The sequence below is a fragment of the Phyllostomus hastatus genome, unplaced genomic scaffold (assembly GCF_019186645.2).
Source record: "Phyllostomus hastatus isolate PE091 unplaced genomic scaffold, TTU_PhHast_1.1 phas_contig_150, whole genome shotgun sequence".
Lineage (NCBI taxonomy): Eukaryota > Metazoa > Chordata > Mammalia > Chiroptera > Phyllostomidae > Phyllostomus > Phyllostomus hastatus.
Genome location: NW_025333611.1, coordinates 2196786 through 2209446, shown reverse-complemented (window position 1 = coordinate 2209446; position 12661 = coordinate 2196786). Strand labels below are relative to the sequence as shown.

General features: G+C 67.0%; 1 protein-coding gene across 5 annotated transcripts in view; it reads left to right on the top strand.

The window, feature by feature from the left end:
- Positions 1 to 12661, top strand: part of TNRC18 (trinucleotide repeat containing 18) — a 75409-nt gene that overhangs the window by 33030 nt on the left and 29718 nt on the right. For 3 of the 5 annotated variants that reach the window (XM_045824263.1, XM_045824247.1, XM_045824279.1), the window contains 7 exons: positions 919 to 1351; positions 2525 to 3511; positions 7712 to 7887; positions 8390 to 8526; positions 8724 to 8852; positions 10500 to 10671; positions 12056 to 12416. In XM_045824263.1, the coding sequence (XP_045680219.1) occupies positions 919 to 1351; positions 2525 to 3511; positions 7712 to 7887; positions 8390 to 8526; positions 8724 to 8852; positions 10500 to 10671; positions 12056 to 12416 (2395 nt within the window). The remainder of the gene's footprint in view (positions 1 to 918; positions 1352 to 2524; positions 3512 to 7711; positions 7888 to 8389; positions 8527 to 8723; positions 8853 to 10499; positions 10672 to 12055; positions 12417 to 12661) is intronic. The other 2 variants (XM_045824254.1, XM_045824272.1) reach the window with 2 other exon arrangements.

The following is a 12661-nucleotide window of genomic DNA, read 5'->3' as shown; positions in this document are numbered from 1 at the left end:
GGGCTGCTCTCTGAGGCTGGGGTTGGCCTCTTGCGTCCACGTCGCCTAATCCCCTCAGATAGGAGACTCGGGGTGTCCCCCCGTGTGGTGGGCTCCCCAAGGCCCACTGCCCCCCTGCCTCCTGAAAGGCATGGACGCCTGCCCTCTGCCCGGTCTTGTCCCCCCTCCCCGGGCAGCAGCCGCTCGGGAGGAGTCAGCTGAGGGGCGCACGCAGCAGGTGGCGCCCCGGCTTGGAGCCTTAGCGCGCTCGCACCTGGCTGTGTGCTGTGCCAGTGGCCTCACCTCTCTGGGCTCCAGGTCCCCTCCCCTACAAGAGGAAGGCGCTAGTCACCCCTGTGCGGTCAGGGCTGTGCAGTGAGCGTGAACGCTCGTGCGCGGCTGTGGCTCAGAGCGACTCTCCCGGTGTGTGGGCCGCCTGGCCGTGGCAAGCACTGGCTGCCCTTGAGCCCTGTCCCTTCTGGCTCCTCAAAAGTCACCAAAGACAGGAGGGGGCCCCCTGCCCGCCTTGAGGGGTTTGGACACCCGAGTGTGAGAAGCAGGGGCGCGCTCAGCAGGTAGTGAGTTCTCCGTGCTGGTGGCCATCCGAGTGCCGGGCAGGTCCCCGGGGCGGGGCGGCCCCTTCACCTCAGGGGCCTCGCCTCTGCCCTGGTCCTCCCAGCCCCCCACCTCGGAGGGTCTCAGCAGGGCCAGAGTCTGGACCGGGGGCCCCCCCGCTGCGCTGCTTGCTGGGGTTCTCTCAGGAGCTGTGCTTGTTCCACGCCTGCAGCGGCAGAGTGTCTGCCTCAGGCTGCGGGGGTGGGGGGCGGCCCACCTGCGCCCGGACCCTGCCTGGGGTTCTCTGGGAGCTGGGGGGTGCTTGGGGATGGGGTGGCTTGTGCTGCCACTGTGCTGACCCCGCCTGCCGGCCCCCTTCCCCAGCAGGAGCGGCTGAAGGCCCAGGAGCAGCGGGCGGAGATGGAGGAGAAAGTCAGCAAGCGGAGCCTGGAGACCCCGGGCAAGGCCAGCCTCGCCGCCTCGGGCCCCGGGCTGCTGCCTCGGAAGCCCCCTGGCCTGGCCACTGGCCCCACGGGCACCTACGGCAAGGCCGTGAGCCCACCGCCGTCTCCCCGTGCTTCCCCCGTGCCTGCCCTGAAGGCCAAGGTCATCCAGAAGCTGGAGGATGTGGCCAAGCCGCCGCCCGCCTACTCCTACCCCGCCACTCCCAGCTCGCACCCCACCAGCCCGCCGCCCGCCTCCCCGCCGCCCACGCCGGGCATCACCCGCAAGGAGGAGGCGCCTGAGAACGTGGTAGAGAAGAAGGACCTGGAGCTGGAGAAGGAGGCCACCAGCCCCTTCCAGGCCTTGTTCTCAGGTAGGAGCGCGGCTGAGGCCCGGGGGCTGCATGCGGCCCTTCAGCCTCTCCCCGCCTGGGCGCTCTCGTTTAACGGTCCGGGCCCTCCGTCTCTGGGGGCCCCTGCTGCGCCCTCTGGAGCGCACTCGGGAGCCCCTCCGCGGTGGCCGAGCCGGGGAGGTGGGCGGGACTCCAGGTCTGCTTCAGAGGGGCTCTGCCCAGCGCTGAGCAGAGAGACCGCGGGACGCATGGCCTGGCGTGTGGTTGGTGCTACGGTGGCACCGTAGGTAGCAGCACTACAGGGACCCCCCCCTCCCCCGTTCTGGGCTCTGGGCCCACCCCCTGCGCCATGCATGCACTCTTCCCTGGCCCGAGTCAGGGGGGACGTGCAGTGGGTGGCACGCAGGGGCCCTGAGGCTTAATGGTCCTCCTCCCTGGTGGCTGGGAGGGTGGGCTGCTCCGGGGGACCCCTTGAGTGTGACTTCAGGTTCTGCAGCCAGGATGCTGCGTGGTCTTGGGCAAGTAGCTGCCCCTCTCTGGGGAGGTTCAGTGCCGTGCTGATGTCCAGCACTGAGCACATGCCTGGCCCTGGGGGCCGCTCTCCGCTCTGTGCATCTGTCCTGTCCCCCGCCCCCGCCCCCGCCCCCCGCCCTCCGCCCCGTCTGATTCTCGTGAAGCACCTGCCACTTGGCAGCTCCTGGGGGGAGGGGGGACTTGGAGCACCACCGGGAGCCGGGCCTCTGCCGCCCCGTGGGTGTTCAGAGTGGGAAAGTGGGGAAGCAGCGTTGTGTGCTGTCAGCTGTTGAACAGCTTGGTGCCCGGTCTGCCTTCAGGGGGTGGGGCAGGCGATTCTTGGGGAGAGGAGGCAGAGGCGCACGGGCTGGGTGAGACCCTGTGGGGTCTGAAGAGGCCTTTGCTCCTGGGCTGGCCTCACCCTGGGAGCTGGGCGGGAGGAGTTAGAGGAACCGCCAACGGCGGCTCCTGCCTGTGAGGTTGAAGACCCGTGGGGACAGGAGGTGGCCCGTTGTCCCCCGGGGTCCCTCCGATGCTGTGTGGACGAGACCCTGGAGAGCAGAGAGGGGGCCCCTGGCCCCTGGCCCATCCCGCTGGTGGGCGGGCGGGCGTCGGTGGGGACCCGGGGACGGCAGACGGGGCGGGAGCAGGGGCCTCGCTGACCCTCAGTGTCCCCGGCAGACATCCCGCCCAGGTACCCGTTTCCGCCGCTGCCGCCGCACTATGGGAGGCCCTACCCGTTCCTGCTGCAGCCCACGGCGGCCGCCGACGCCGACGGCCTGGCCCCCGACGTGCCGCTGCCGGCCGACGGCCCCGAGCGCCTGGCGCTCTCGCCCGAAGACAAGCCCCTCCGCCTGTCGCCCTCCAAGATCCCCGAGCCACTGCGGGAGGGCCCGGACGAGCCGCCGCTGGTGGAGCGGGAGGTGAAGGCGGAGGTGGAGGACGTGGACGAAGGCGCCGCGGAGCTGCCCCCCCTGGGGTCCCCGCTGGCGCTGCGCCCCGAGGAAGCCATGGTGGCCCCGAGCCCCGCGGGCGGCTGCGGGGGCGGCCTGCCGGAGGTTCCGGTGCTGGGCGCCGGCAGGCAGGGGGACGAGGAGCCCTCCGGGCGCCTGGACTTCGCTGAGAGGGCGGAAGCGCCGGCGGACTCGCCGGGCCGGCTGGTGCCCTGCATAGCTGCCCCGGACTCCGGGGGGCGGCTGACCCCGGAGACGCTGGTGGAAGCTAAGGAGGAGCCCGTGGAGGTGCCCGTGGAGGTGCCCGCGGCCGCGGCCGTGGCGGAGGCGGTGCCGGAGGAGGCCCCGGCGCCGGGGACGGCGAGCGAGCCCCGGCCCAGCCTGGAGCTGGGAGACGTGGACGTGCCCCCGGGGGAGGGCCCGGAGGCCCAGGAGGCCGGGCCCGCGCCCAGCAGCGCCTGCTTCCTGGAAGAGGAGGGCTCCGACCAGTTCCCGCCCGGCCTGGAGGACCCGCTGGCCGGCATGAACGCCCTGGCGGCGGCTGCGGAGCTGCCCCAGGCCAGGACTTTGCCCTCCCCGGGCGCCGGAGCCCAGGCCCTGGAGCCGCTGGAGGCCGCGCAGAGCCTGGTCCTGGAGCAGAGCTTCCTGCAGGGCATCACCCTGCTGAGCGAGATCGCCGAGCTGGAGCTGGAGAAGAGGAGCCAGGAGCTGGGAGGTGAGCTGCGCTGGGTGGTGGGGCCGTGCGAGTCTGGTCCTAAGAAAACTTGTTTTAACATTTTATGTATTATTTTTAGACAGAGGGGAAGGGAGGGAGAAAGAGAAGGAGAGAAACATCATGTGTGGTTGCCTGTTGCACATACCCCACCGGGAACCTGGTCTGCGTGACTCAGGCATGTGCCCTGACTGGGAGTTGAACCAGTGACCTTTTGGTTCCTAGGCTGGCACTCAGTCCAGAGCCACACCCACCAAGGCAAAAAAGAATTTCTTTAATAACGTTTAAAATTTTTTAAAACACTCAGGACGTGGTTTACTCACGTAATTTCCTAACAATGGCGGTAAAACACACTCAACACCCTTCTGCAAGTGCTCGGGGAGTGTGCTGTGGACTCCCGCGTTGTTCGGCCAGTTTGTGGGGCTGCTTAGTGGTGCAGTTGCTCCTTGTTCCTGTGGTGAGTTTTGTATGAGCAGGATTCTTCGGGTTGTGAGGGACAGAAATGCATTTTTACTGGCTTAGGAAAAGGTGGGTGATTTATTGGCTTGCAGGACCAAGTGCAGCAGCGGCAGCAGCAGGCAGGCTACAGTTTCAGGTCTGGCTGGATCCAGGCGCTCAGACCAGTCATCAGGCATTTCCTTTCCCCCCACCCTCGTCCCCCTCCCTTTCTGTCCTCATGCTCCACTCTTCTCTCTGTTGGCCTCGTTCAAGGGGGGTGCACTGTTCTTAATGGGGGGAAGAAAGGAAACACTTGTCCCCCCCATACTTATCCCAGGCCCATGGGCTTCTGGTAGCTCTAGCAAAGATGCCATAGTTCATTCTCGTTGGCTCTCTGGGGTTCGTGCTTTGTGCAAAAGCAAACCCCACAGCCTAGGGGAGGGGATGGACCAGACTGCTCATGCCCTACCCACCCTTGATGGGGTGTCACTTCCTGAGGATGGGGGGGGCCTCCAAGGAAGTGGGGTGCTGTCTGCAGAAGGGGCACTGAAATCGGGGCTGGGCACACAATCCGTGGTGCTGCACACAGAGACGTCGGGGTGCTCCAAGAAATGTGTGAAGGGGCTGTGGGCTGGACGCCGCCTTGCCACCCTGTGCCGGCGGCCCGGCCAGCCGGGGGGAGAGGGCCCGCGACAGCTGCGGAGGAGTCAGCGACAGTGTGGCCAGTGTCTGGGGCGTCTCCTCTGGAGCTGCTTCCGCGCACGTTTCCGAGGTGAAGCCCACGTTGTAAATGGTGCCGTGTAGCCTGCCCTTTTCACGCAGGACACGCTTCGCTCCCCGTGTTTCGGTTTTCTTAAGACACTGTCTGTTTTTGATCGAAGACATTTGTGTCTTTTAAAATGCTTGATTTTTTTTTGACCTGGCTGGTGTGGCTCAGTGGATCAAGCACCGGCCCGTGAATGGAAAGGTCGCCGGTTCGATTCCCGGTCGGGGCACATGCCTGGGTTGCTGGCCAGTCCCCCCAGTAGGGGGCGCTCGAGATGTTTCTTGCACATCGATGTTTCTCTCCCTCTTTTCTTCCCTTCCTCCCTCTCTCTCCAAAAGTAAATAAATAATAATAAACTCGTAAAAAGTGTACTAGAAAAGTAACAGAACATTTTTTAAGGGACTACCCGGTGTTCTGGCCGTGGGAGGCCCCAGCCTTCCGTGGCCGAGTCCTGGGTTGTCGGCTTTCCCCTTTTTCCTTTTCTTCCCTTTTCTCCTTCCTGCTGCTGTCAGTGCGGTGCTGTCTTCCCGTGAAGAGAGGCTTTGGCCTGAGCCTCGGCTTCTCCCGGCCGTGTGCTCCCAGGGGCAGGGTCCCGGGTTGGAGCAAGGCCGCGTGTGCAAGGCGCCGCGTGTGCAGGCTTTGCCGTGGCTGCGGCCAGTGGCTCCCCAGAAGCCGGGACGGGGGACTCCCCGCCTCTGCAGGCCCGTGCTGGGCTGCCGTCCTGAGGTTCATGGCCGTTTCTCTTTTGTTCACGTGACTCGGGATAAGAAAACGGGTTTTTCAGAGGACAGAGCAGACCCTGTCGATCCTGCCAAGGCGTGTTCCCCTCCCCGGGGGGAACGCAGAAGGCCCGGGGTGCCTGGGCGAAAAGGGGGCTGACGGAGGGTCCCCCCGTTTGGGGGCTGCTGCCCCTTTTGTCCCTTTTCACTCTCCTCATTTTCTGTTGGGGCCACACACGCCCTCATCCGGCAAGTACTCAGGAAGCGCCCACTGCGTCCCCGGCGTGGCCTGGCTGCTGGGGCCCGGCCGGGGGCCGGCAGCCTCCTGAGGCCCTCGGTGCTGCCTGGCGGTGTCGGGGGTGGGGGCCCACGCCGGGAAGAGCACAGGGAAGCCCCTCTCCATGCGGGTGCCCGAGGAAGGCGAGGGAGGAAGGTGGTTCTGGGAAAGCCGTTCCGGCCGGAAGAACAGCATGTGCAAAGGCCCTGAGGTGACGGTGTCTGGCGCTGGCGCGCTGGGACAGGAGCCAGGCAGCTGCGGTTGGAGTGGCGTGGGCGGGGAGGGCGGTGGCGGGGAGGTCGGCGGGGTGGGGGCCGTCCCGGGAGGCTCTCTCCTGCAGACGGTCTGGAGCTGGAGCGGTCAGATCAGACTTAAGCAGGGTGGTCATCGGGGCTGCGGGGACTCTGGGGAGACTCTGGGGAAGCTCCCGGGTGGGGACAGGGCCCCAGCGAGGCCCACCAGGGCCCGGGGTGGGGGCGGGGCGGAGACGGAGGGGCGGGCTGAGGGGGAGCCGGCAGGCCCTGGGGGCAGGCCGGGCAGGGCTGTGGAGGGTCCATCCGGGGGTTGGGCCTGTGTTCGAGCTGGGGAAGCGGTGGGGGCAGGTTTTGGGAGAAATCGCTGTTGGTTTGCTGGTTTGGACACCGACCTCTGAGACGCCCTTTTCAGCACTGCTGCGCGTGGGGGTGTGGCCTCAGCTCTGGGGCCGGAAAGAGCACCTGCAGGTGGGGGTGTCCCCCGGGGTCCTGGCGGCCCCCTCTTCCCTGCAGCCGGGTCGGGGTTACTGCGCACGGGTCCCTCCTGGTTCCCCGCGGAGCTGGGCAGCGAATGGCCCGGGGTGCAGGCAGGTGCCGCTTCCCCTCGGCCGCCCACACAGAGGGGACGGGGTCGGGGTGTGGCTGGTAGGCCGGCGGGCCGGCCCACCCCCCCGCGGGCCTTCTGCCTCGGCAGCGGACCCTGGGCCTCCGGGGGTTCTGGTCCCGGGTCACCTCCGCCTCAGCAGAGCCACAGGCGTCTCCCAGTCCCGGAGGCCGGAATCCCGAGCCCGGGTGCGGGCAGGGCTGGTTTCTCGGAGGCCGCCCTCCGGGGCGTGTGGACGGCCGACTTCTCCCCGCGCCCTCACGTGGCCGTCCCTCTGCGTGGCTGTGTGTTCTGGTCTCCTCTCGCAAGGACACAGTCACATCGGACGAGGGCCACCACGAGGATTTCACTTTAACTTGATCACGTTTTTCAAGACTGTCCCCAAATAAGGTCACGTTCTAAGGCCCTGGGGTTCAGACTTCGACATGTGGATTCGGTGGGGGGGGCGGCACAGGTCAACCTGCAGAAGCTGGCGCCAGAGTTGTCCAGGCTGCCGTGGGCAGTCGGTCCCGAGAGCCCCAGCAGGACGGGGTGTGGGCGGGTGAGGGAGGTGACGATGCCTCGGCCCCGCCTCGGCCCTGGAGCGGCCTCGCCCACCGACTCCGGACCCTGTCGGGGCCTTGCAGTCTGCTCCCCAGGCGTCCCCACAGGGCGGGCCATGCGCGTCACCCCGACGGCACCCGTGGGAGCTGACGGGTTCACCACGTGGCTGCCTCAGCTTCCGTCTGGACAGAGGGCCACGCCAGGGACTGTCCCTGGGCAGGGGCAGGGCTCACGGCGAGCACTGCTGACATCTAGTGGGTGAAGGAGGGACACGGCCGAGGAGCGGGGACAGCACCCCAGGGTGGGGCGGCGCCCACCTGAAGTGGAAGGTGCGCCCAGGCCGAGAGGCCCCGGTCCTGCTCCATAACTAGGGTGTCGGTTCTGCGGGGCCACACACACCGGGAGGAAGGAGGTGCGTGGAGCAGTCACGGAGACTGGCCGTGTGTTGTGTCACAGAGAGAACACGAAATTAAAATGCACGTCGATCTGGGCTGCTTTCTCCCCCCCCCCCGCCGGGGTCTCGGGGGGGGGCCACAGTGCCGGACGGTCCTGTCCCCTGGGGGCACAGGCGAGGTGGTGGCTCACCCACCTCCTGTCTGCAGGTGCGGAGCGGGGCGCGGCCGTGCGGCCCTCCCTGGAGAGCCTGCTGGCCGCCAGCAGCCACATGCTGAAGGAGGTGCTGGACGGCGCCTTCGTCGACCCGCTCCGGGGCCTGCGGCTCCCGCGGGAGCTGAACCCCAACAAGAAGTACAGCTGGATGCAGAAGAAGGAGGAGCGGGTGAGGTGTTCGGCCCGGGTCTTCCTGCCCGCGGCCTGTGCGGTGGGGGTGGAGACAGCCCCGCCCCCCAGGTGCCACCGGGCCTGGGGCGCTGCTGGCTTCTGAGTGGGAGGGGCCTGACCTGAACCCAGCTCCCGCCACGGACTTGCCGGGTGGCCCTGGGGCAGCTGTTTCTTTTTCCCGAGCCTCAGTTTACCTTTTTGATAGCGTGTCAAGGTGTGTCCCGTGGGCAGCTGGGGGCAGGCCGTGGACAGGGGCTTCCTCTCTGCGCCCCCACCGGCGAGAGAGCGTGTGACGGCCCACGAGGCCCAAGCAGTTCTCGCAGGCAGAGTGGGCCCCTGGGTCCCTGTCGCGCAGGCAGGGCCACATCTGGGAGTGGCAGAGACGGGATTCGAGCCGGGCGGTGCCGGGGCTTGGCCGTGGAGCCTCGCCACCCCCTGGCCGACCAGCGCCGGGCGGGGCAGGTGGGCCTCAGCGTCCTCACCGCCTCCCCCCCCCCCAGATGTTCGCCATGAAGTCGTCCCTGGAGAACATGGACGCCGTGGAGCTGGACTTCCGCATGCGGCTGGCCGAGGTGCAGCGGCGCTACAAGGAGAAGCAGCGCGAGCTGCTGAAGCTGCAGAGGCGCCGCGAGTCCGAGTGAGTGCGCACCCCACGGCCCGGCCCGGCCCCGGCAGGGCGCCCGTCGCCGGCCCTGTGGGCGCCGGCGCGCAGTAGGTCCCCTGTGGCAGGCCGGCAGAGGTGTGCGAGGACCCGAGTGACGTGGCGCGGCGTGCGTCTCCTCTCCGCGCCCCCTCCGCCCTCCGTTCACAGCCCAGCGTGTGATTCTTTTTAAGGGACAGGCGCGAGGACCCCCATAGAAGCTTGGCACGCAGAGGCCCTGGCAGGCCGCGGAAACGGACCCACGCCCCGAGCGCCCTGTCGCCCCCCCGCAAGAGAGGGAAGAGCCGCAACAGTAGCGGAAAGTAAGGCTGGCCCCTCGGTGGGTCGGGAACTGGCACGGAGCTCCGAGGGGCGGAGCACGGGCCCGTGCAGGGCCTGTGTCTGGGCGCTCGGGACCTCGAGTCCCCGCGCTCCGACCCACCCGGTTCGGCAGCTCTCAGGGCGCCCGGAGGGTGAGCCAGGCGAGAGGCGGAGCAGGCAGGCAGCCTCCCCCAGCCAGGGCCGGCGGGCGGGCGACCCCGGCGCGAGGTTCCTGGGCACCGTCCCGCCACACCCGCTTTCTCTGTGGTGAGGGACCGGCTCCCGAGCTCCTCCTCATGCAGGGCCCGCTGAGCTCCTCGTCCTGCGGGGTGGGCTCCCAGTCCACACTGGACACTTGGTGCCCTCTGTGCAGGACAGTGGCGTTCCCGTCCACCTGGCCCGACCTGCTGGCTCATCTCCCTGTGACCTGGGGCCGTCTCCTGGGGGGACACGCTCCTTGAGTGGCAGCAGAAGTTATGTGTGGCCCCTCTGGAGGTCGTGGGTGCTGGCTGGAATGGGAACTTCCCCTCCAGGCCGGGCGTGGATAGGAGAGGCGCTGTGGTCTCCCCTGGGTGTCGGGAGCAGCGTGCGCTGAACGGGGCTCATCGCGGGAAGGGGGGGCCTGCGCCTCAGCCTGCCACACCCGTGCGGGCGACGCCAGGTGGCCCTGTGCTCAGCTTGCGGAGGCAGAGGGGCCAGGGCACGTCTCCAAAAGACACGGGCGAGTCAGTGGGGCTGCCGGACGTCTTCTGAGGAGAAGACAGTCCCGAGGGCCCCCACAGCTGGCATCCAAAGTTCCCGGGTGTTCCAGACTGAGGGGAAGGGTGAGGGTGGACAGGAGGAAGCGCGCCATCACCGGCCACGGGGGCCAGGGGAGGCGGCTGCTGGAGAGGGCAGCTGGGCTGGGCCCACCACGCAGGCCACGCTGCTCGGGAGTGCGGGCCCTGGGGGCGGCTGCGCTTCCTGCTTGTGAGTCCTGGCCCCAGGCCTGGCTGCAGCCTTGGGCCAGGTGCTTTCACAAGCCTCAGAGGCCTCAGCTATGGAAAACAGTACGTAGGACGAAGGCATTGTTCCGTGGCTGAGGTGGAGAGCACTCACGCGGAAGGAGACAGACAGGAAACGCCAGCTGGAGGTTAGATGCTCTGTTGTTACCGCTACTGGTGGCGGTTCAGCTCGGAGGAGCCGAGAGAAGCCCTCGGTGGGACCGCGTCCCGGCCGCTCGCACTCCCCGAGGTCTGCGGACACACCGGCCGGGGCGTTCTGCAGAGAAGCACTTGATCTTGGTCCCCCTCCCGTGCCGGCGGATGTCCTTGGCATGTCCGATCCTCATTCTTGGCATGTCTCGGTCGAGAGGCATCTGACCGTGCAGAGCTGCGAGTGTGCGTGTGCGTGAAGGGCCACGGGGGGCGGTCGGCGGCCAGCAGAGGGTGCTGCCTCGGGGGAGCTGTCCTTCTTTCCCGTTACACTCTCGCTCTCCCTCCCTCCGAGTGTCCCGGAGCCCCAGCACCGTAGTGTCCCAGGATCCGTCTCCCCAGACGCGCCGCTGTGCTTCCACGTCCAGAGCCCGCCGTTCAGGGCCCCGGGGGCGGACCCCGGGCCCTTGGGTCCTGCCTGGACAGGTTGCTGACCAGCGGTGCCTCTGGTTGCAGGCTGAGCAGCAAGCCCCTACTGCCGTCAGACGCCTACGAGCTGGGAGCGGGGATGAGGAAGAGGCACAAGGGGCCCGAGGAAGAGCACGAAGCCCCCGTGGGGACCGGGAAAGCTAGGGGGAGGAGCCAGCCTTGGGACGAGCATGACGCCCCGACAGACTTCATGAGTCAGGTCAGTGACCCCGTCTTCCGGTGCGCCGCCGGCTCGGGCCGAAGTTCTGGAGGGGGTGTGGAGCTCACACTCCCTTCTCCGGCCTGGTGGCCCTGCTGCTGCATGGGAACTGTAGGAATGGTTGCCGTACTTCCTCCAGCCTGCCTTACTGTGCGGAGGAGGGACACAATGGCCCACAGGAGCTCAGATTCTCAGCAAAGTAACACAGCCTCGGGCAGAGCGCAGACTGAAAGCCACGCCCCCCGTGTGTGCTGCAGGACCCTTTGCTGAAGCCGGGAAGACAGGCTGCAGGTTTCTGAACAGAGAAGGCAGCCGCACTGTTGTTAACAGGGCGGTTGTTTAACGAGCAGCCTCGCCATTCTGGAGTTCTAGGAAACCAGGGCTCAGTGCCATTGTAATTTCCTCTGTAACTCTCCGGAGGTAATGGGGTGAGAGCCAGCTCCGTGATTTTCCCTTTCTGCAGAGCATTGGAATCACCCACTTACCGCCCTCATCTCTAAGTACCGGCACACCTTGCCCCCCCTCCTCGTGAGGCTGGGTGTGAAGGGGCTATTTCGGTTGCCGTGCCCATCGGGGCAAGTACTCCCGAAAGGGCCCAGAGGCAGGGGACGGCCCAGTCTTTACACTGGGACCCTTGACACCCTTAAAGTGGGAGGCACACTTCTGTTGCTGAAATGACACTATTCCAGCTTTTTTCCCCTGGTGAAGTGTTACACACCGATGAAAGAAAATCGAGATAAAATGTTCAAACGAGGGGCATTAGTGGCTTCAAAACCGCACATTTCACTTCCCCCACAAATGGCTGCAGCCGACGGCGAGAGGGGAGGCAGCGATTTAATCTTTGGAATCGCTAATCCTTCTGCTTCGGCGTCCAAGGCACGTTCCAGGCATTTTCTTGGCAGCCTCGGCCCCCGAGGTTGGATGGGCCGATTCAGGCCTCCTCGCCGGCTGCCGGAGGTGGCTGAGATAAGCAGATCAGCCGGGCTCTGATCTGGGTGTTGGATCTCGGTCCCCCGCCGCCTCCCTGGGTCCAGCTGGCCTCTCCGGGGCCTTGGCAGCACTGTTTACTCCCAGCGCTTACCGGGGAGGCACCAGGCAGCACCGGGAGGGCCGGGGTGGAGATCCGTGCCAGCGATCTCTGTCGCCGCGCTGACAGCGGTTGGCTAAGTGGTCTGAGTGCCTTCTCTCGGTTCATCTGCAGAGCGGCCTTCGGGTGCCCGTGCACAGGTACCCCCTTTACAGACGGAGGCTAGGAGCAGTTGAGCAGTTTGTCGGGAGCCACCGAGGCAGGGAGAAGGGCTGGCGTCGGGCCTCGCGGAGCTTGCGCGCCGAGCCCCACTGCCCGGCCTGGCCCAGTGACCTAACCCGGGCCTTCCCTCTGCAGCTCAAGATTAAGAAGAAGAAGATGGCCAGCGACCAGGAGCAGCTGGCGAGCAAGCTGGACAAGGCGCTGTCCCTCACCAAGCAGGACAAGCTGAAGTCCCCCTTCAAGTTCGCGGACAGTTCCGGGGGCAAGTCCAAGCCGGGCGGGGGCTGCGGCAGGTACTTGACGCCTTACGACAGCCTGCTGGGCAAGGACCGGAAGGCGCTGGCCAAAGGCCTCGGCCTGTCGCTGAAAGCCGCCCGAGACGGCAAGCACAAGCGGGCCGCCAAAGCCAGGAAGATGGAGGCGGGCTTCAAGGCCAGAGGCCCGCCCAAGCTGGCCCACTCCCCGTTCGCCTCGGAAGTGAGCAGCTACTCCTACAGTAAGTAGCCGAGGCCGCGCTGCCCACGGGCCGCTGCTTCTCTCCCCTCTCTCCTCTCTCTCTTTCCTCTCTCCTTCGTGTCTCTGTCTCGGGCCCTCGAAAGTCTCTCTTCGGTCTCGGTCCGGCTCCAGGCCGGAAGTGGGTCCGCCTGGGGCGGAAGTACTTGCCTCGGCCATATTAGCTGGGCGCCGGTGATTGGTGGCGGGAGCGGAAGTCCGCCTGCCCCCTCGTGCTCGCTTGGTCGG